General features: G+C 40.2%; 1 protein-coding gene across 5 annotated transcripts in view; it reads right to left on the bottom strand.

The window, feature by feature from the left end:
* Positions 1 to 24,296, bottom strand: part of SFSWAP (splicing factor SWAP) — a 233,342-nt gene that overhangs the window by 131,580 nt on the left and 77,466 nt on the right. For all 5 annotated transcript variants that reach the window (XM_089686134.1, XM_089686136.1, XM_089686133.1 and 2 more), the window contains 2 exons: positions 4,703 to 4,865; positions 3,491 to 3,727 (listed from right to left, as the gene is read on the bottom strand). In XM_089686134.1, the coding sequence (XP_089542260.1) occupies positions 3,491 to 3,727; positions 4,703 to 4,865 (400 nt within the window). The remainder of the gene's footprint in view (positions 1 to 3,490; positions 3,728 to 4,702; positions 4,866 to 24,296) is intronic.

Below are 24,296 nucleotides of genomic sequence, written 5' to 3'. Positions count from 1 at the left end.
GGCCAAAGCCACGGCATTGTCTAACTATACTCTAAGTCAGTATTCTCGCACAAGGATGGTCCAGCATTGCAGAGCCATTTGTATTGCTCTGAACTACAAGATGTCAATAGGGAGCATGGCTTCCATGGGTGACCATACCCCTGGGCTGTGAAAGACTGAAACATCCCATGCCAGTCTAAAAGACTGGCATCTATTGTGTTTTTTGTGATAAGAAAAGGCTTCCTGCTGTTAAGGCTGGGCATTCTTCAAGTTAGAGAATTCCTTGCTTGGCTGGACAGGAGCATAGGTATGTCAACAGAAAGAGCATGTTTGTTCCAGCTCGACAAGATATGGGTATTGGAGCAAATGGTACAGCATCAAAGAGGGCAACCATGAGGCCTTGAAATCTCACTGGTATACGTCGGATTTCAAATCTCGGGTGTGGGCTCTGTGAGATAGGATTTTCTTTTTGCGTGTTCAGGAACAGACCCAAGTATTCCAGGAAACGAGAAAGCTGGAGAGCAGAATTTTGGAAATCGATCACACAACGAAGGCTGAATGTGAGTTTTTAGACAGCTGTAAGGGAGAAGAGTCCTTTAGGAGAAGGTTGTCTAGGTAACCTGTGACCGGGATACCCTGAGTTCTGAGAGGGGCAAGACAAAGTGCTAGGACCATTTGAGAATATTCTGGGAGCAGAGCATAGGCCGAAACGCAGTGCAATAGCTGGAAATGGATGTATGCCACTGCAAAGAGAACCAATGAAGTGGATAAATAGGAATATGCATATCTTGGATGTCTATGGATGCTAGGTATTCCACCCAGTCTCAGGAAGGATATTACCAAGCTTGCAAAGGGGTCTTTTAGGTTCCATGGAATGGACCATGGCCCTGGAACTGTTCAGCACCCTGTGGCAGACTAAGACATGTTGCACCAAGTGCCAAGGTGCACGCCTGTGCAGAATCCCGGGTCCAAAGCAACATTCCCCAGGACAAAAACTAGTTAAGCTAAGAGTGGTTTCTATGTAAAGGAGTAGAGGTATGAGGTTAAGTGGGGAAAGATTAAAGGGGAGGCACCCAGGGGGCATGTCTTTGAAAACTCTTCCTGTGTACAATCACCGGAAGGTATAACATGGAACCTATGAATACTTTGTTTGTCTTGTGTTGTATAATTAAGTAAAAATGAAACATTCTTTGGAGCTGACCAGTACTAGCTCCTGAAGGAGTTAATCCACATTTTGATCTTGATCTTAAGATCTAATGATCTTAAAGACTCTATACCAAGTTCATGTTTTGGACCACATATGTAATTATACATGGTGATCATATTTCCCCTTAATTGCCTCTTCTTGAGAGAGACTACACTCAATTCAGCTAATCTTTCTTAACAGCTGAGGTTCACCATTCCTCTTATCAGTTTGGTATTATATTCTGTTTGGTATTCAATATTCTTTGTGAACTGGAGGCCAAAACCGTATCGCATATTCCAGATGAGGTCTTACGAATGCTTTGCAAAGGGGGTAAACGTATGTCTCTCTCTCTCTGGAGTGTACATCTCTAAAAGTGCTACTAAACCCTCAACAGTAAAATCAGTCTGAATACGCAATAAAGCATGCTTGTTATACTCACTGAGGAACCTAAAGGGTTAATCCTCCACATTGTGTAAAAAGGCTGCTTGATCCTGTCTTCTCCGATCCTCCCCCTTCTACTGTCCCCAATCCATCTGCTGATAGTACGGAGCTCTAGGAGTCACTCTGCACATGCTCAATTTAGTGTGTATTGATAGTTTTTTTTTCTTTGTGAGGGTGCATGTGATCAGCACAGGGCCAAACAGCGATGTCCAGAAAGAGGGTCAGGGGTCCTGCAGCCTCATAGGACAATCAGGGAAGACTGAATACTCCTCCAACAAGCTTTAACCAGTGCTGTTCTGCACACTGATAGAAGTCACAAGACTACTCTAACAGCTGATGAGAAAAGGTATTTAGCAGTTTATATTTACTAAAATAATTGCATGTCCATGTTCTGTGTACTGTGGGAGACCAGATGTAAAGAATGCAGGGTCCTGGGTTTAGTAAACACTTTAACCAAATAGTATTTTGATTTCTTTATAGAGTGCAGCTTGGCACTATATGCTATTGTTAAGTATGACCTATGATCAGAACACCCAGATCCTTCTCGACCATTGACTCCCCCAGGTGTACTCTTCCTAGAATGTACAATGTATGCATGTTTTTGGACCTCAAGTCTACATTTATCAAAATTAAACCTTGTTGCTATATAGTTGTCCATTCAAAAAACAGTACATGAAGGTCTGCTCATAGGTTGGAGACATCCTGTAAAATACATTACATTACACAACTTGGTGTCATCTGCAAACACTTAAATGGTAATTATAATCAGAGATTCTATATAATTTATAAATAGATAAAAAAGTAAGGGGTCCCAACACTGAACCTTGGGGTACAGCACTAATAACCTTAGACCAGAGTATGAATCGTTTACCGCTACTCTCTGTATATGAGCTTTTAGCCAATGTTCTATTCATTTACAAACTGAATTTTCTAAGCCTATAGACTTGAACTTATACATTAGCCCTTTGTGGGGAGCTGCGACAAACCCTTTTGTAAAATCCCAGTGTACTATATCCACAGCCACTCATTTGTCTAAGCTTTTGATAACTTCCTCCTAAAAAGAAAGCAGATTTATTTGACAATTTCAGTCATGCATAAATTCATGCTGACTACGGCTTGTAATATTGTTTTCTAGCAAAAACTCACAAATAGTTTCGGGGCTATAGAAGTTAAACTGCCTGGTCTGTACTTATCTGGTAAAAATTTTGCTCCCTTTTCAAATATAGGCACCACATTGGCCTTTTGCCAATCTAATGGTATCAAGCCAGTCATTAAAAAGTCTGTAAAAATTAAAAACAATGGCTTAGAAATAACAAAGACCAACTATTTAAGAATACTTGGGTGTATGCCATCTCGTCCAGGTGCTGTATTCATCTTTATTTGTCTAAGTGTTTCGGGATCATATCAATTTTACGCCTTTATGGTTCTTCTGGGGCCCTGTCAAAATTTTTGCTTTGCAAACAGTTAGAACCAAAAAAAGGTATTTAGCAAACGGGCCTAATCATGTATTAACTATTTAACAGAAAAAAAAAACTACAAACATATTGAAAACGCAGATATGAAATATCAGTAAAAAAAAAAAAAAAACTACTATAAATTGAAACAAAACTATTTTAGTTGCCCTTTAACTTAATATGCAATAATGAGTAAAATGTTCTTATGGGGAATAAAAATCTTTGCTGCACGTTTCACTTGCATAATCATGGGCAAGGTTTGATAAACACAATTAAAAACATGAGCCAAATCACTTTTTTTTTTTTTTTTTTTTGATACCTTTGTTGTCCATCAAAGTCTTCAGTGGGTACAAAATATTACCTTCATTTATGATTAAATGAAACCTTAGCATACTGTTTTGCTTCGTAGGTGCAACTAAAAATGATATACCTTGCTTTGCCTCCAGCTCCTCTGGAGTTAACTGTGGTTTCTTTTCTTCAACAACAATAGCTGCAGTGCTTAAGTTCTGGCTATTACTAGAACTGCTGGTTTTATTTTGCTGTCCATCTTTGCCATCGCCATCTTCCTCCTCTTCACTGTCATCATCTAATTTAACTCTGTTTTTTTCAAGAGGCAGAAGATCCGTTTCTTTCACCTTTATGGCAAAGCTTATTGGAGCAAATGATACTAGAAGCACAAAGGAAAAATAGCATCATCAAAAGTTTTACCAGGTCAATGTTGCAAATTCTATGCATATTAAAGATGATTTGACTACTTTACAGTTCATCATCTTTAAAGAAAGAAAAAAAAAAAAAAAAAAAAAAAGAAGAACCTTTATTATCTTAAAGGAACCACAACTGGATCATACATGACAGTAAACATGGATAGGCATGATCAACTTTTGATCTCATCGACTAAAATCACAGCAGACGACATAAAGGGGAGCCAATTTGATTCCAAGGGTATCAAATAATGGCAAAGTAGACCGAGCTAAAAACGTGGACATTTTTAAGTTTAGAACTGTTTTTATTGTACATTGGAAATCCAATTAAAATATAGCAAAAAAACTAATATACATGCACTCAAACTAGAAGTTAATGCGGAGCTCCACCTGAAAGGGGAGGTTCCACTTTAAGTCCCCATCCCTTGCTCCCCATTAAGGATTGGCATCTTTGGGGAGTGGCAGGTACCCACTCCAACTTCCGCTGCAATCGCCCAGGCGATCAGAAGTTCTCCTAGACCCAGCACCCCCTCCCCAGTCTTCTGGGACACCAGATTCCAGAATACTGTGGGACCACTCACAAGGCACAGGGCTGCTCTTGTATGCGCAGCAGGTACTCGGCTGTGAAGCCACAAGCTGTCACAGCCTGGTGCCCACACTTAAGATACTGGCGCCAGGGACACAAGATCACAGGGTGGCTGGTGAACCCAGCTGAGGTGAGGACACTGCTGGATCGTAGGACCAGTGAGTGGCTGTTTAACGGTCAAACTGCAGCTCCACGTCAATGAAGTTTCTGCCTCACCACATAAAATTATTTTCATTAAAAAAAAAAATCAAAATTAGATAATTACAACAAATTAAAATATTGCTACACAATAGTGGAAAGAGGCTTTAAGCACAAAATTAAACACAGATAATGAAAAAAATCTTTGTATAGATACCTTTCAGTTTCCCATCAGATATAAGTTTGTTACTAGAAGATGCATCAAAGATGGTACTTGATGCTCCTGCTGCATTTGTTTCATCATCCACAGTATCATTGTGCATCACGGGGTCCTGTAGAGATTCTGTAGAAATGCTGTTGTCATCTGGTGATGTATATGGCTGTTAACAAAACAAGAAAATACATTTAAAAAAAACAAAAAAAAAAAAAACTTTACTTTTTAAACCTCCTCCCCTCCAAAAAAAAAAAAAAGGAGGAAGTGATAAAATCTAACGGGCATAGAGTAAATGAAAATCTAACATGGGTACTATCCTTTCCCTACCCTAAAAAATAGGGCATTTTTATGTTTGTCTGTATTGCTATTGGAGAACTCCCTCACTTCCTGTCTGGAGATCTCTTTAAACACTTCCCTTCCAGAGAATTCACCCCCACCCTCCTCTTCCTGACCAGGCCGGTTTTTTTTTATACGGCGCTGTGTTACTTTGACAATTGCGCGGTCATGCAACACTGCACCCAAATGAAATGTTTGTCCTCCTTTTTCCCACAAATAGAGCTTTCCTGTCGTGATATTTGATTGCCTCTGCATTTATTTTTTGCACTATAAACAAAACAAAAAAAAACGACTCAATTTTGAAAAAAAAAAAAACCAAAAAAAAAAACCACAAACTAAAAAAACAAAAACAATATTGACTTTTTGCTAAAAAAACATCCAGTAAAAAAACAAAAAATCAAATTCTGTAAAATTTACTCCAAAATGTATTCAGCTACATGTTTTTGCTAAAAAAAACTCCCAATACAAGTAAATTTTTTGTTATACTAGTAATGGTGGCGATCAGCAACTTATACTGGGACTACAGCGTGCATTCTGACACTGGGGGGGAATTTACTGCCACTGACATCCCAATGACACTAATACAGTGATCAGTGCTAATAAAAAGCACGGACACTGTACTAATGGCACTTGACAGGAAGGGGTTAACATCTGGGGCGATCAAAGGGTTAATAGTGTGCTGTTTTACCAAGTGTGTTGTATGTATTTTACTAGGGAAACATGCTGCTGGGTATTTCTCTGCTGTGTAGAGAAGTATACATCAGCATGTCCTTGCTAGCAGGAGAGAGACCTGTGTTGTTTACCCACAGATCTCTCCCCTGTCACTGTTCCTTGGTGATCGCTGGGTGATAGTGGGGAATCCTCGGCCGGGACCCGGTGATCGACATCTGTAGCAGCCAATGGCGACACAGGTAGGGTGGCGCACATGCACCCCCTAGCCAGAAATGCAAAATCGCGTATAATATATACACACACACATACAGACACACACACATACAGACACACACACATACAGACTCATGTAATTTTGCACAGCCCTGCCGCCCTGTAGCAGTAGTTCTGCTATAGGGCGGCCGGGAAGTGGTTAAAAGAGAAGTTCACCTTCCATAACATGTTACATCCATATTCAGGGTGTAACATGTAACAAAAGGACTGTCCCCTAAACCCCCCATTTTGACAACTAGCAGGAAATCTTCTTCCCCCACTAGCTGCCACAATTTAAAAAAAAACAAAAAAAAAACCCACAAAAAACAGTGGCTGTGCGGGGCTCCGCCTGCCTGGGCATGTTTAATTCGCAGTATTCTGTGAATGGGAAAACTACAAGTTCTGACAGCCTTTGCCGCTTGTCTTGTATTTTTCAATGTACTACCACCACGCTGTTGAGCGCTCTGGTAGTTCATCGATTCTTCCTGTCAGAGTGTATCTGCTTGCCCGCACGAGGTCCAAGCACACAGATACACTGTCAAGTCTGCAGGAGTGCTGCATGGCACCAGCGATCTGCTAATCGCTTGTGCTATGCTTTCCATGCTCACAAAACAAAAACCGTAAATGCTTTTTTTTTTTTAAAGTTGAACTTATCCTTTAATGTTGCCCTAGATTTCATTAAACCCAACAGGAGTTCCGATTATTTACCAATGTTTTTTTCCTAAAAAGTTTTGGTTTGATGCTTACCCTAAAGTGATTATTCAAAATAGAATTTTTGATCTACCATTAAAATCAGTTTCATGGAATATAGTATAGCACACCAGTTTTTTTTAAATCATTATGACAGGGAAAAAAGCTGCTGGAACATCCCTCAAATAAGTACCTGAAATAAATAAATAACCCTACCAACTCCAAGCTAGCCTCAGCTTTGTAGGAAGCAATAGTGAGATCATAACAACAAAAAGGTGGGACCTGTGTCCTCTACTGTACTCCAGTAAAAAAAAAAAAAAAAAAAAAAAAAAAAAAAAAGATTTTCTGGGAAAGCCAGCCACAGCCAGCAGTGGTTATTGTATTCTGACAGCTGGGAAACCTCCCGCTGTCAGAATACAAAACCTCCATGGGAGGGATTCATTAATCAACACCGAAAGTGTTGATGGGAGAGTCGAGCAACTTTCTTTCCAGAAAATGGCTTAATGTATGGCCTGCCTAAGCAAAAAAATTTGATCCTAATGTACAGGACACAAGATTCTTTTATAAGAGAAGTACAGCCAAAGCTAGTTTGGCTGAACGTCCCTTGTGGATCACAGGAGTCCAGTTCGTTCATTTTCAGCCGACACCGAGCTAAAGTCCACTGTTGGCTGATGTCCCTCATATGGGCCAGGCTGGGGAAAGATCTTGACTTTAAAGTCAGGAACCACCTAGATGTCTGGATCAGCACCTGGCTCAGCCTCTCCGTTGAGAGACTAAGCCAGCCGCTCCTGCCCCTTCCACAGTCCAGTGCTCCAGTGAGCACCAGGGGAATGGGGGGGGGGGGGGGGTGGCAGGTGACAGAGACAGAGACAATCGACAGCTACCAGATCTATGCTGCATCCACCTAATTAAGTATGAAGAAAAAAATACTTCTCAAATCATTAAAACTGAAATATCCAAGGAAGTCCAACAGCGTTAGGCAACACAGCAAACAATACCAACTAGCCCACAGAATAACTCGGCAAGAAGGGTTGAAAGACTCACAAGCTTGTAGCATGCTGTAGCGTGATTGAAGCTAGCATCAAAAGGAGGGCTGTACATCCACCTGGTAGAGCGTATATGTGTTAACAGAAGCCCAGGTGACAGCCTTGCAAATCTAAGATACAAATACCGAATGCTGAAAAGCCCATGAAGCACTAACAGCTCTGGTAGAATGTGACTTAACAGGGAAGGGAGGAACCCCATCCTTCAGAGTACAGGCTTTAACAATAACCTGTCTGATTGAGCTAGCAATAGCTGAGTGTGTTTTTTGAGGACTCTTTTAAAGCTCTCAAAGAGGGAATCAGATTTCTGTAAGAAAACCGCAACTGAGAGCTAAACTTTCACAGCACATACTATGTACAGACAGTGCAGGGAAATTTTCCTAGGATGTCTCAGAGCAGGTCAAAAGAATAAAAAGGACAATATCCTGATTGAGGCAGAAAGCAGAAATTGCATTTGGGAAAAAGGAGGCTCAAAACAACTTTCTCCCTATACAACACTGAGAAGGGGTACAACATACAGTATAGCAGCTAAATCAGAGATTCTTCTTGTAGTTGTGATAGCAACAAGAAAAAGGCAGAATAGCCAAGGCCAAGACCGGTGCCTTGATTGTACTCAAGGCCAGATGCTGGTACATACTGGATTGTACGAAAGACAAAATACAACCCACACAGTACTTTCTAGAATGGATATTCCTCGCCTCAGATGGTAGGCTTTGTATAAAGTTTACATCCTAACCTTTAATAGGCTAGGACAGCACTCATAAGGCCCCTGTTCCTCATGGCAGTAGTGTCAGCCATGCTGTTAAAGCCAGCGACTGAGAAGCTGGATAGAACACTGACAATGTCCAGATGTTCTGGAAGTGCCCACATAGCATCTGCCAGGAGTCAGCGCATATTTGAGAACCAAATCCTTCTGGGCTAATTCAGAATGAGGAGGATCACTGGAATGCCTTCCATTCCAATTCTGCAAAGTGGGCATATATTTGGAGGACTGAAAATCTTTTCTGGAGTGATCTGATCATAACATATTTCCCATTCTATTTGTTAATGAACAAGGGAACGTCTAACAATTTGTGTATGTCTCTTTGTGCCCAAAGGTGACTGGCAAGATGGAGTAGTTTCAAGAACTACAAAATAAGGCACAGCAGCAGTTAGCTTATCCACACTAGCAAGAGTATTGTGTGAAGCTCCCGCTTAGTAAATAAGTGTTGGGAAGACTCCTCTGACACAGTTTCTATATAGTCTTCACTTCCTTCTGGATCTGCCTTGTCTAGGACAGGCATATCAGGATCAGACTCCAGTAAAGATGGAGGAGCTGGATAAGGGGCAAGGCATTTTGTAGCCCTGGACAAAGATAGCAGTATGAAGGTCATTAGTTGTCTGTGGAATTGTGAAGAGGCAGAAAATTCTGCTTCTGTAAGGAAGGCCACTTGTTGCCTGCCTTAGAAAGAGCTAAAATCTAGAAGCTCCGATACAGAGGCCAGTGTGAAAATTGGTTCCTGCTCTTGTGCAAGGGAATCATCATCACTCTGAAGTTAAGTGTTGTGTGGGCCCTAAAGTGATATTAAAGGCAGATTATCGAACATGTCATACTTATCCGTTCTGTGCAGAGGTTTAGCACCGAGGAGCCCTGATCTCTCCCCGCCAGTACCTCTAGCCCCCCCCTTTCCCTTCTGCTGAGTGCCTCCATAGCAAGCAGTTTGCTATGGGAGCTCTCGAGCCGCTACTGTGTGTGTCCATTCACAGACTAGTGTGGCTCAGCCTCACCCCCCGTTCTCTCATTAGTTCACTGGCTTTGAATGACTGTGGCAGGAGCCAATGAAGAGGAAGAGTTCCTGGAGAGCCACTGCTCTCGTGCCCATCACGATCGAGAGGGGGCTTAGGCAAGTATTGGGGGGGAATGTCGCTTAACACAGGTGGTTTTATTACCTTCATACAGGATCATGGTTGAGGAAACCTTCAGCAGGTGGTCATCTAAGTACCCTGTGATATGAATGCCCTGTGTCTGTAGAAGAGTAAGAAAGGGGGAAAGCAGAGTGTTTTTTGAACACTCTGGGAGCAAAGGAGTCCGAATGAGAGTGTTACACATTTTAAAGTGTTGGTCTCCAAGAGAAAATGTTAATGTGAGGGGAGATTGGATGTGTAGATAGGCAACTTGTAAGTCTACTGGTGGGGAAATTCCCCTGGTCTGAAAGAAGCAATTACAGAACCTTCTGATTCCATATGGAATTTTGGTACTCAAAGAAATCTGTTTAGAGATTTTAGGTCCAATATTAGCCAGTGCTTCCATTTGTTTTGGGGACTGTGAAAAAGTTTTTATAAACAATGTGGAACCTTGATTTCTGGAGGGACTTTGGAAGTAGCAGTAGGAGTCTTAGGCTTTTTCTTATACGGAAAAACACCTTTCCCCCCCGTGACTTAAAGTAGTTGTAAACCCTTACATATACCAAGCAAAGTGACTGGCTTCAGGTGATACACAGGAGTCAAACAAATACTCCTACATACGTTGTACCTGTTTATTTGCAGTCATTTTTCCTGTACATCCTTGTATAACTCAAGACAAAAATCTTTTTTCACAGCCTCACAAAGCAGGGGGTGGGAAGCTGCAGATATACACTGTATAAGAGCTCTGAGAGCTGATTGGAGGGAAGGGACACAACCACACAGCACACAAGAACTGAGCCGAGGCAGTCCATCACAGGATGTGTGCCAGAGATCCCTCCCATCAGCCTTTTAGCTCTTGGTGTCAAGAAACCTGATCAGAAATGACTTATGCCAATAACAGGATCTAGATATCAGACAGAAATGACAGAGAGAGGCATGTAAACACTATAGGAACATGTGCTTTGTTCAGATTTCGTGTCTGAGGTTTACAACCACTTTAATTTATCAAGGTATTCCGCAAATAGGCATTCATTGTCAAAAGGTATGTGTATAAGGCACCTCTTCCAAGCAGGTTCCACAGACCATGCTTTTAACAACACTGTGCATATGCCTACAGATTGGAGAAAGTAATTGCCAAATCTCTAGAAGGTCTCGGGTGTCAACACAAAGCAATAGGGCTGAGGGAATCAGCTGCAATTATTCTAAGAGAAGAGTGTCAAAGACAGGTTATGTTTTCTATTCATCGGTCTTGTCCAGTTAGCAACAGTCTGGCAAAAAGACATGGCAGCAGGGCAAAGGAAGTCTTTGAAGAAGGCTTTATAAACACCTATTAACAGAACCCTTAAAAGGAGGAAGATCATGAACATCTTTGATAAGAACTGTAAGGTATCTATTGAGGACAGTAATAGCAGGATCTACTAGCAGAACAGCCCATGTTTTACATAGGATATATGTTATCAAAAAGCTTAAAAAGGTGTGACTATCTTATTAGGATTTGGCCAATTCTCATGTGATGTGCTTTCAATTTGTGAGCATGTTTTTCTATTTTGCCAGCATTTTCATGCCCATAGGGGCTTTTTGGCTTTGAAGACTCAGGTGCTTATAGGCAAAGACTAATTCAAACTGCATCAGTGTGTAGACATGTGTCAAAAAAACATAGTTTGTGGTTTATTAAATGCAAGGGTCAGAGGAATGGTGTCATAATAGGACTGCTCTGGGACAAGTGAACAGCCATCACCCTGAATGGTTTTCTAAGTTTACTGTAGGCCATTAGTAGAATATGCCATTCAGCCCTTTTGTCCCGGTTCCCTTGCGCCTATGATGCACGATTGCTAAAGTGAAATGCAGAAGGAATGGAGTTTGGTATGTCCAGATTGTTCCTGTGGCTGTGTTTCTGTAGCAGGAGGCAAATGTGCTGTGTGCATGTCTTTGCAGATATGGGGGGCAGAAGTGCATCAGTGGTGAGACACGTCGCGGCCACATCATCATCCTGAGACTAGGTCTAACTAGCGAAAAATACTACCAATTTTAAATTTATGACACTAGAGACACATATAAACGGAGTAACAAAATAAAAAGAATAACTCCTGATTCCTGTGTCCATGTATCCGTATCTTGCCTTACTCACATTATTGGGGCCATTAAGGGTCCAAGGCTTTGCCTGTCTCAGTGCTCAAACCTTCAAAAGGTAGTATGACAGAACGGTCACAAGAAGAAAAAAAAAAAAAAGGGTAAAAAAAAAAAAAACCCCTCTCCAAAGGAGAAGAGGTCTGTCACCTAAAGACACTATCATAAAACTGGAGTCTGACAAACTAGGTAGGGTTATATGAGCAAGCAAGAGGGGCAAGCCCTAACAAAGAATTTTACCAGTGTCCAACCACCTTAAGGAAGCCTGCATATACCTAAGGTCTAGGAATAAAAGTCCTGTATCCTGTACGATGATAATCATTTTCTTTAAAATATTGCCAAAGAGGGCCAAGCCTTTGCCCTCCCCCCCTCAAAAAAGTACCCCAAAAATTGCTCTGATCCATAAGATATACAAAATTGAAGTGGTTAAATATAGGTACCAGAACTGAAGTGGTTAAACATGTTACAATCTGAGGATTTAGGCCTCATTCACACCATAATTGCAGAAAAACTGATGAAGAAAAAAACATGCAAGAGTTTACACCAGTTTCCATGCGTGTTTCAGTGAGTGTTATATACACTGCAGATTCCTACGCAGAAAAAAAAAATACACGTGTATTACTTGTGTTGTGGTGTGAATAGGGCACAGACAAAATTTTTCGTTGTGCTCTTGCTCAACGCATGCAGAAAAACTGACATCTGTGCACCATGGTGTGAACGAAACTTTACTCCTTACACACAAAAATGATAACTCGAATATTTGAGTCATTTTTAACCATTTGCCGCCCGGCCAATGGCCGTTTGGCAGCGGCAAAAGTGCTTCTGCATTCCGGGTGCACGCCATTTGGCGTGCTCCTGCACATGCTCAGTTCGCGCAACTGCAGAGCGGCGCAGCAGCACGATCTGTCACCGGCCGTGTACCTCGGACACGGCCGATGACAGATCCGAGTACCGGCTCCCGTTGCTGGTACCATGTGACCTGCTGTGACCAATCACAGCAGGTCACATGACAGTTGTATACAATGGATGGCTTCATTCATGCCATCCATTGTATACTAGTGCCTAGCTGTGAATGGTCACAGCAGGTCCCATGCACATGTCATGTGATTAGCTGTGACCAAATCACAGCTAAGCACAAAAAAAAAAAAACTGAATGAATAGATTTCATTCTGGTAAATGCTTGCTTATAGCAAAGTAATTCTTTGCTATAAGCAAATTGTGTAAAAAAAAAAATAAATAAAATACTGATCACTTCCCCAAAGTAGTACAATGTTACTATGGTAACATTGTACTACTTTGGTCATAGTAAAATATGAAAAAAAATCTTAAAAAAATAAAAAAAAAGTAATAAAAAATTAAAAAAAAAATATATATATATATTTTTTTCATACGGTCATCAGTCAGTGTCCCTGTTCACCGCCATGCCAGTTATATGATGACACTGTACTGCACTGGTGACAGTATGTAAAAAAAAAAAAATTGTGAAAAATGACAAAAAAAAATACAACTTCAAAAAACTCGCCATTCCTCTTATGAAGTACGTCGGACTGTCTACTCTGCAAAAAGGGGTCATTTGGGGATATCTGTACTATTCTGACATTCTTGGACCTCAAGAAATTAGATTGGCTGTCAGTACTTCAGGATTGATCAATATTCAGATCTATACCATAGTTTGTGAACTCTATAACTTTCCTACAAACTAAAAAATACATCCTAATTTGGGTTATTTTCACCAAAGACATGTAGCAGAATACATCTCGGCCTAAATTTATGAAGAACAATTATTTATTTGTAAACTTTTATAATCTGAAAACTGGCCTGGGCAGGAAGGTGTAAAATTGCACGGTATTGAAATGGTTAAAAACAGAGTCTGCCAATATGAAAAAAATCCTACGCATAAAACATTGACTTTTCAAAAAAATAAAATACGAACATTAAAATAACACCTTGTCACTCTAAGAACATTACTTAACATTTTCTAACACCTAATGAGGGAAAAAAAAATGAATCGTGCACTTCCTTCTTTGAAAGGAACATCCTTCTTATATGTTTTACATTGCTCCTTACCCCTACCTGTGAACTATGAATGCTCTATATTATTTAGTATTGCTATGGTCAAGAACCTAAGCAGCAAATACATATGATTAAACAGTGAAACATCACCCTTAAAGTACCCACAGACATCCATATCATCTGCCTGAGCAGTCACCTCCTGACTGATTTATGCAAAGAATTGGTCACCAAAAACGGCTTTCCTTAGGCTATTACCATTAGTTTTCAGAAATAAGGTCAGTGCCAAGGGAGTCTGGTACAACAGAGCATGTTTAAGCAGGATCATTACATAGCACAGTTATGCAGAAATCACATCTTCCCTACTGTATACAACTGTATGAACAGGGTTTGTTTAACCACTAGCCTACCGGGCACTTATACCCCCTTTCTGCCCAGGCCAATTTCCAGCTTTCAGCGCTGTCACACTTTGAATGACAATTGCGCGGTCATGCAACACTGTACCCATATGAAATTTTTATCATTTTTTTGAGACAGATAGAGCTTTCTTTTGGTGGTATTTAATCATCTCTGGGATTTTTATTTTTTCTTAAACCAAAAACCACTGAAAATTTTGAAAAAAAAAACAAACGTTGTTTCTTAGTTTTTGTTATACAGTTTTGTAAATAAGTGATTTTTCTCCTTCACTGATGTGCGCTAATGAGGCTGCAGTGATGGGCACTGATAGGCTGCACTGATGGACACTGACAGGCATCACTGATGGGCACTGAAAGGCAGCACTGATGCATGACACTGATATATGGCACTGATAGGCGATACTGACTGGCACTGATAGGTGGCACTGATGGGTGACATTGAAAGGCAGCTCAGATGGGCACTGATATGTGGCATTGATGTGCACTGGTATGCACCGATATGTGGCACCGATGGGCACTGGCACGTGGCACTGATGGGGCCACATTGATCATCAGGGCACACTGATCATCAGTGCCCTGATAAGTGTACATGTCCCCTCTGCGGAAAGCCGATAACCGGCTCTCCTCTCGAGCTGTCAGCGTGACAGCTCGAGAGGAGAGAAATGCCGATAACCGGCATTTCCGTGTTTACATGTGATCAGCTGTGATTGGACACAGCTGATCATATGACCGAGCCAACATCTTCGGCTCTTTCCGTGATCCGCTGTGTCCCTCCCTGAGCCGCGCATGCGCAGTGAGAATGTGAGGACATCATATGACGTCCTATCAAAACGAGAGAACCACCTTGCGCCCGTCGTTGTACTATAGGGCGTGCGGAAGGTGGTTAAAGATTAAAAAAGGGAAGCGCCATAGATGTTCGTTTTTACCGTTTGGTGTTGGGAGAACAGTGCTGATATAAGGGCTGCTGTCGTCAAATTTATTCTATATTTATGGACTCATTTAGTAGCAGAACTGCAAAATTACTGCCAATACTGCGTAAAATATGATTTCTGACTTACTGACTTTTCTTGAACTACATTAACCACTTCTAGTATGGGCAAATGCCAACATTTTTCACATACATGGATAATCATCAGCATTTATTGCTAGAAAATTACTTAGAACCCCCAAACATATATTTTCTGAAAGCAGAGGCCCTTGGGAATAAAATGGGTGGTTGATGCAATTTCTTTTATGTTGCATGGTATTTGCACAGCCTTTTATCAAATGCAAATTCTCAGGAAAACAAAGCAGTAAGAACAGCCAAGTTCTGCAGCAAGCAATAGGGGGAGCAGATTATAAGAGGGGAGGATCTTGTTACATAGTTAGTCTGGCTGAAAAAAGACAAAAGTCCATCCAGTTCAACCATTAAAAAAAAAAAAAAAATTATAATCCTATACTCACAGTTGATCCAGAGGAAGGTAAAAAAAACCCCCCAGCAAAATATGATCCAATTTGCACCTGCAGGGGAAAAAAATTCCTTCCTGATCCCCCGAAAGGCAATCGGATATTCCCTGGATTAACTTTACCTATAAAATGTTAGTATCCAGTTATATTCTGTGTATCCAAGAAAGAATCCAGGCCTTTTTTAAAGCAATCTACTGAGCTGGCCAGAACCAACTCTTGAGGGAGTCTATTCCACATTTTCACAGCTCTCACTGTGAAGAAACCTTTCCGTGTTTGGAGATTAAATTTAGTTTCCTCCAGATGTAAAGAGTGCCCCCTTGTCCTCTGTGATGACCTCCAGGTGAATAACTCTACACCGAGTTCACTATATGAACCACTGATGTATTTATACAAGTTGATCATATCCCCCCTTAATCTCCTCTTCTCAAGAGAGAATAAATTCAGTTCCTCTAATCTTTTCTCATAGCTGATCTCCTCCATGCCTCGTATCAGTTTGGTTACCCTTCTTTGTACTTTCTCCAGTTCTCCAATGTTCAGTATGTAAATTGGTGCCCAAAAATGAACTGCATATTCCAGATGAGGTTCCACTAATGATTTGTACCGGGGTAATATGTTATCTCTCTCTCTGGAGTCTATACCTCTTAATACGAGAAAGGATTTTATTGGGACAGTGTAAGTAATACATACATGCAATATGACCAAAGTTAGAACAGTGTAGAATCGGCTTGAAAGTACAACAGTTATAAGTCATAAGAGTAAGCATATACATTAATGAATTAGTGGGGCTTCGCCCCTATGGAAGGGGGAGTGGGGGGAGTGAGGTGGGGAGAGCACAAACCAGGAAGGGGGACCATCTCTTACCTTATACTATTTACTTAAGTTGAGAACAACTTTTTGTCAGTCCAAATACAATGCAAACTGGCAAAGGACAGCCAGTTTGTGTGTCACACAAACAATGCAGAAGTCATCACGGAAAAAGGGATTAGGAGTTCTGCTATAAAAGTATGCTACGGCATTAAAAAAGTATATAATAGCCAAATTTACAGTGTATGTTCCCCAAATATTTTTGTTCTGTGTGTGTTCACATGTGTAATTTTAAAATTTCATTATTATCTTCATGTACTTTAACTGAAGTGTCTGGTTGATCCTGCCAGACACCTTTCTTTCTAGTTCTCAACTGACCACACAGAGCACAGAAGTTGATCTGTGCTAATTTGGTCAGTTTTCATGCTTTAGCTGTCCATTCACAGGTACAAGACACTGTGAAGACACACAGCATGCTTGTATGGGTAGTTTGTTAAACCAATGCATCCCTGCCTGCTTGTGGCATCCATCCACTCCCAATAACAACCTGCCTCTAGAACACATCCTTTTCAAACACAGCCTGCATCTTGTCTCAATCTGAACAAACTGATTACAGTTAGACACAGTGGGGTTTATTTACTAAAGCTGGAGAGTCCAAAATCAGACTCCCTTCTGCATAGAAACCAATCAGCTTCTAACCTCAGCTTGTTCAATGAAGCTTTGGCAATGCAACCTGGAAGCTGATTGGTTTCTATGCAGAAGTGAGTCTGAATTTGCACTCTCCAGCTTTAGTAAATAAACCCCACTCTGTCTGCAATGTCCTGTAACCCCACTCCCACTATAAGGAAAAAAATGCATGGTCACGTGAAAAAAAAAAAAAAAAAAAAAGCAAGATCATTTCTGAAACTAAGCAAAACCAGTTATGGTGCCAGCACAGTTATAACCATATTAGAAAGGGGCTGCAACACTGTATGTGCGTAACTACTTTAATGGAGAGAAAAAACAGGCTAAGATTAGGAGCAGATTACATACCTACAAAAACAAATTAAATCAACCCCCTTGTTGCACATACTTTTCCTGGACACGTTCACTTTAAAATACAATAAAATGTATATCAGCCAGTACAGTGAATAGAACAAGATGTGAAACCCCAAGTGTACCAAACAAAGGAAGAACAAATTAACTTTAATCTTTCAAATTAAAGCTTGGCTCCCTGGAAGTGGAAAGGCCAAAAGTAAAACAGATTCCTGGACTGTGTTCAAAATTCTTCACTGCTGTGGCTTAATATATCAAACTAGGTACAGCGGAAAATAAGCTTCCTCTTGACCAGTTTCAGACAAAGGACTCAGCAGTACTACCCAATATCTGAGAACAGAACAAATGCATACTTTTAAAACCTACTGTACTGTAACGCGTAATATGTCCTATGAGAAATGGCCAATGCTTTAGAAGCTGAATGAAAAGGACAGAAAGTCAGGTGTGCACACACTGCAGAATATGAAACATCTGCACTTTCAATATAATTACACAACAGAAAATTAGCTATGAGTATTTTGCACTGATTATTAAAACCCATTCATAAAGATCAATTCATATTGAACTCAGCTACATAAAGATTTCTGTACTAACTTTTTTTTTTATCAGTATGCAAATATTTAATTGCGACGTATAGATCTGATTTGCATACGCTGCTGGCACCATAAATGAAAGTCAAGACACAAATCTGAAGTGTTTTGCTACCGATATGCAAGATTTGAATCCTATTGCCCCTTTGTGTAAAGTATCAATTTACAAAAATAAAGTTGAGAGGGGGGCACGCCGTTCCAGTATGAAGAGGGGGTGGTGCTTAATCAAAAAGGTGTCTGCGCTTTACCAGTAAAATTAAGCTGTCCATAAATGCATCGAATCCCAGCTGGTTCAGCAGGGATCGGCAAAGATTTGGTCCATCTATAAGCAGGCCAGTTGTACCCAAGTTGATCCAGCAATCGACTTGGGTGCAAACAGCCTATCGGATTTTTTTTACATGCAATTACTGCCGGCAGCTACAGCTGCCAGTAATCATTGTGCACTGCCGGCTGTGGGAGGGATTTCCCTATCAACTCTGGTGGAAGGAAAGAAAATCACATAATTTATGGACTGCTTTTTCACTTTTCAGCAACAGACAGAGAATATTACAAATCAAGTTTACAAAAAAAAAAAAAAATCGGTCTCAAAATCAATTATAGCCTCTGCTTTGGTGATTTCTATATGCTGAAAAGATCAGAGTACTTGAAAACTGAACTGCATATTCCAGATAAGGTGTAATGATTTGTACAGGTGCAAGAAAGTATGCTTTAACCAGCCAAACCGCTAGCTTTTATCCAGCCATAAAAACCTAGGGGGCTATTTATAAATGTTTATATACAAGATTTATACAATATTTTACTCATAACTCACATTTTTCCAGTTACATAAGCAGAAAAAAGACAAAAGTCCATTTAGTAAAAATAAATAAATAATCCTATATCCACAGTTAATCCAGAGGAAGGCAAAAAAACCCCAGCAAAGCATGATCCAATTTGCGCCTCCAGGGGAAAAAATTTCTTCCTGATCCCCCGAGAGGAAATCAGATATTCCCTGGATAAACTTTACCTATAAAATGTTAATATCCAGTTATGTTCTGTGCAACTAGGAAAGAATTCATGAATTTTTTAAAGTAATCCACTGAGCTGGCCAGAACCAACTCTTGAAGGAGTCTATTCAACATTTTCACAGCAATCACTGTGAAGAAATCTTTCCATATTTGGAGATTAAATCTCTTTTCCTCTAGATGTAAAGAGTCCCCCTTGTCCTCTGTGATGACCTCAGGGTGAATAACTCCACACCGAGTTCACTATATGAACCACTGATATAGTTCTACATGTTGATAATATCCCCCCTTTTCCTCTTCTCAAGAGAGAATTAATTCAGTTTCTCTAATCTTTCCTCATAGCTGAGCTCTCCCATGCCTCTTATCAGTTTGGTTGCTCTTCTCTGCACTTTCTCCAGTTCCTCAATATTCTTTTTGTGAGTTGGTGCCCAAAACTGAACTGCATATTCCAGATGAGGTCTTACTAATGATTTGTACAGGGGTAAAATGATATCTCTCTCTGGAGTCTATACCTCTTTTAATACAAGAGAGGATTTTGCTCGCTTTAGAAACCGCAGCTTGGCATTGCATGCCATTATTAAGCTTGTGATCTACCAGAACTCAAAGATCCTTCACCATTGATTCCCCCAGTTGTACTCCCCCTAGTATGTATGATGCACGCATATTCTTAGCCCCCGAGTGCATCACCTTACATTTATCAACATTAAACCTCATTTGCCACATAGTTGCCCAAATAAACAGTGCAATGAGGTCAGCTTGGAGACATCCTGTAAGGAAGTTATTCCACTGCACAGCTTGGTGTCATCTGCAAAGACTGAAATGGGATTTTTAATCCCAGAGCCTATAGCATTTATAAATATATTAAAAAGTAAGGGTCCCAACACTGAACCTTGGGGTATACCACTGAGAACCCTAGACCATTCAGAGTATAAATCATTAACCACTACTCTCTGAATACGATCTTTTAGCCAGTTTTCTATCCATTTACATACAGATTTTTCCAAGCTGGTAGACTAACTTACAAATAAGCCGTATGCGGCGAACTGTGTCAAAACGCTTTTGCAAATTCCAAGTATACAAGGTCCACCGCCACCCTTCTGTATACCATGTCCACCGCCACCCTTCTGTCCAAGTATGCCACGTCCACCGCCACCCTTCTGTCCAAGTATACCACGTCCACCGCCACCCCTCTTATCCAAGGTTTTGCTCACCTCCTCATAAAAAGAAATCAGATTTGTTTGACAACTTCTGTCTTTCATGAATCCATGCTGTCTGTTGCTTAAAATATTTTTTTCCAGCAAGAACTCATCTATGTGGTCTTTTATTAAACTCTCCAGTATCTTCCCAAATATAGAAGTTATACTAACAGGTCTATAATTACTTGGTAAAGATTTTGATCCCTTTTTAAATATAGGCAACACAGTGGCCTTACACCAATCCAGTGGTACTATGCCAGTCATTAAAGTGTTACTAAACCCACAAAATCAGTCTGTATATGCTGTAAAGCATGCTTGTTCTGGTCACTGTGGAATCTAAGGGGTTAATCCTCTGCATTGTGTAAAAAGGCCTTTTGATCTTTTCTTCTCTGCCCCTCCTCTTGTTCAAATTTCCACATTTTATCTCCTGATAAGACAGACTGAACCCGTAGCAACATGCACATGCTCAGTTTAATGTGTATTGCTAGAGAGGGTTTTTGTTTTTTTCTTGGGAGAGTGCATGTGTCAGCACAGGGCCAATCAGCACTGTCCAGATAGAGGTCAGGGGTTTTGCATGCACCTAGAGCAGAAAGAAAACTCCTCCTACACAATTTAACCAGTGCTCAAGTCACAAGACTGCTCTAACTGCTGATGAGAAAAGGTATTAAGCAGTGTATATTTACTAAAATAATTGCATTTCCATGTTCTGTGTACTGTGGGAGACCGGATATAGTGAATGCAGGGACCTAGGTTTAGTAACACTTTAAAAGAGTCCCTAAAAATTATAAACAATGGCTTTGAAATGACCGAGCTCAATTCTTTAAGGACCCGTAGGTATATGCCATCCAATCCAAGTGCTTTATTCACCTTTATTCTGTCTAAATATTTATGGATCATATCAGTTGTGAGCCAATGTGGATCATCTGGGGCTGTGTCAATACCATGTGCATTATGTACAAAAGCTCCTCCATGCTCATTTGTATACACAGAGATGAAGAAGGTATTAAAATAATGTGCCTTCTTTGTCCCCAGTCACCCACTTGTGATTATTTTGTAAAGGGCCTACATACTCGGACCTGACCATTTTACATCTAATATATTTGAAGAATTTTTGGGGGTTTGTCCTATCTTTTGCAATCTGACATTCGTTTTCGATTTTGGCAGCCTTGATTTTTTACATATTCTGTTATACTCTTTGTAATGTTTAAACAATGATAGCGTTACTTCATTTTTAAATTTAATAAAAGCTCTTTTCTTATTATTTATAGCTTTAACTTTGGCCGTAAGCCACACAGGTTTGATTTTTTCAGCCTTTTAAACTTGTTGCCCATGGGAATATATTTTGCAGTGTGTTCACATATAGTCTTTTTGAAGAACTCCCATTTCTGTGTTGTGATCATCGATGCAAATATTCACTCCCAGTCTAAGTCTTGGAGAGCAGCTCTCAGCCTTGGCAAATTAGCCCTCTTAAAGTTGAGCATTTTTATTCTTCCCGCATGTGCTTGTTGTTTACAGCTAACAATAAATGAAATCATGTTATGGTCACTGCTACCAAGACTTTCTTTTATATGGACAATAGTAATAAGCTCTGTATGGTTTGAGATTACCAGGTCCAGCAGAGCATCATTCCTAGTTTGGGCCTCTATGAACTGTACCCTAAAACTGTCCTGCTGTAGGTTTATACATTTTTGCCCTTTAACTGTTCCTGCAGTGCCATTACTCCAGTCAATTTCCAGGTAGTTAAAATCCCCGATTATTATCACTGTCCCAGCCCTTGCAACCTTTTCGATCTGTGCAAGGAGCGGAGTCTCCACCTTACCAACACTGAGTGGCCTATAACAAACTCCAACGATTACCATTGTAGTACGCACCCCAATGTGCAGTTCCACCCATAATGCTTTAGCTTCATCACACTCTCCAACTAGATCCTCTTTCACACTCACTTTGAGATCACTTTTCACATAGACACAGACACCACCACCTTCCCTTTTTACCCTGTCTCTCAGAAAGAAAACATAGCCAGGAATATGAATGGCCCAGTCATGTGAAGAATGAAGCCAATATTCAGCAATATCAATTAAATCATAGTTCTCTTCATGCACCAAAGCTTCTACACTTTAATTGTGCACACGTATTTTGCATAGTTTTTTATTTCGTACCAATTCCAATGATTGTTTGTAACATGGGAACTTTCTTATCAGCTGCCATAGCCTTCCCCCCATATTTCCCCATTTCACCCACAACCAAAGACTGACCCCTGTCTGATCTGTCTGCCCCAATATAATGTAATGCTCCCTCCCCCCTCGATCCTAGTTTAAATACGCCTTCAGCTGTCCCATAAACCTCTACCCCAGCACAGCAGACCACCTTCCATTTAGGTGCAAACCATCTCTAGCATATAGGTTGCACCCCAATGAAAAGTCAGCCCGGTGCACTAGAAACCCAAACACTTTCCTCTTACACCAGGTCTTCAGCCATGGATTTAGTTCTCTAATCTCCCCGTCGTTTGAGTTGCACATGGCACAGGCAATATTTCAGAGAATGTCACCTTGGAGGTCATTCCCTTCAACTTAAAGCCTAGTTCCAACTAGTAGTGCACCGAAATGAAAATTCTGGTGCTGAAACCGAAAATTCAGGATGTACTTGGCCGAAAAAAGAAATGCACAGCTTTTGAAAATAAATATATTTTTCAAAAACAATTTTTTTTGGGGAAAAAAAAAAATACACTTTAAGGATTAAAAATAAAATATATACCCCAATCTTGTGTGAATCTTGTATCAAAATACTTATAAATAGTCACATAGTGTTGTATAGAAGATAGTATAAAAAAAGTACACCTCAGAAATGTGAGTACAATGTCATTAAGTTTAGTGTTTGGCTATACAGCAGCAGTTTTCCACTTTTCTGAAATTTACTGTTTGAGTTGAATATTTCTTTTACAAATATTCAAACTACAAGGAGCATGCCATTCATTACCCTTTTCTGTGCTGCAGTGAGATACCTAGCACATTAAGTATGCAGGTAAATACGACTCTTACCTATTTGCAACAGTGCAATGACAGGTTCTTCAACTGTCAAACGCCAGGTCTGCACAAAGTCAGGCAAGCAAGAGGCCCTAGTCTCTGTGTAAACTGTGACCAGATCAACTTCAAGCTTACACAGCTTTTATTTTTTGTTCCAGTAGGTAAATGAGGTAGCAGAGAGACTGAGTGAATGGGAGTTAAGAATAAGCAGTGTTTGCGCAGCGGTGGGGGCTATGAAACCAACCTGTTATATTGCCTTGCATGGGAAAAGCATATGGTTACTTTAAAGAAGTCCTAAACCCTGCCCATTGCCTCAATATTTAACAATGATCTTAGTTTTAAAATTACACTAAAATATTTTATCCCTTACCCATATACCACTCTGGGTATTGCACAAATTCCTCTGCTGTAGCCACTGAGGTATCATGACAGATATCATTTAGGCATTTTCAGGTGGGCGTACTAACTGGCTAGTTACAAAGAGCCAGCTTTTAAAGATTTTAGCACATTTTTACAAATGACCACGGTGAACCTAAATCTAGCTCTTACTCAATTAAATTTTCATAAGACAAGCCATGGCAGAGCAGCATGGAATTAAATACTGTTGAATATAGGAAGGGATGCATACATTTTCTTACTGCTAAATTTAAATGTTAAAACGTGCAAGAAATATGAGCAATACATTTTCTGGTAAAAACTGGGCTTTAGAAGAACTACTGGGGGAAGAGAGAGATGGCTTCACACTAACAAGTTATGAATCCAATATAACAAATCAACTTGAGCATGTCATAGCCTCAAAGTTATTGTCCCTTTCTTAGCAATAAATAATACATGAGAAGGAAGCCATATATCACTATATAAGCTTAAAAAAAAAAATCATAGCCAGTAAGAAAAATGTGGAATAGGAATGCATGCACTGCATGACTTGGAAACGAGGCTGAAAACACCTATTGTTTGGCCATACAAAGGAGTAAATGGCATACCAACTGCTGCCCTTGACACCGAAATGTTTCTTAAACAAGTAGCTACCTAAATAGAATTTTGATCTGCATTCACCGGACTAGTATGG

This window comes from Staurois parvus, unplaced genomic scaffold (assembly GCF_062004578.1).
Source record: "Staurois parvus isolate SC_StPar_1 unplaced genomic scaffold, SC_StPar_1.0 ptg000392l, whole genome shotgun sequence".
Classification (NCBI taxonomy): domain Eukaryota; kingdom Metazoa; phylum Chordata; class Amphibia; order Anura; family Ranidae; genus Staurois; species Staurois parvus.
The sequence above is the reverse complement of the archived record's forward strand: the minus strand, read 5'-3'. Positions and strand labels throughout refer to the sequence as shown.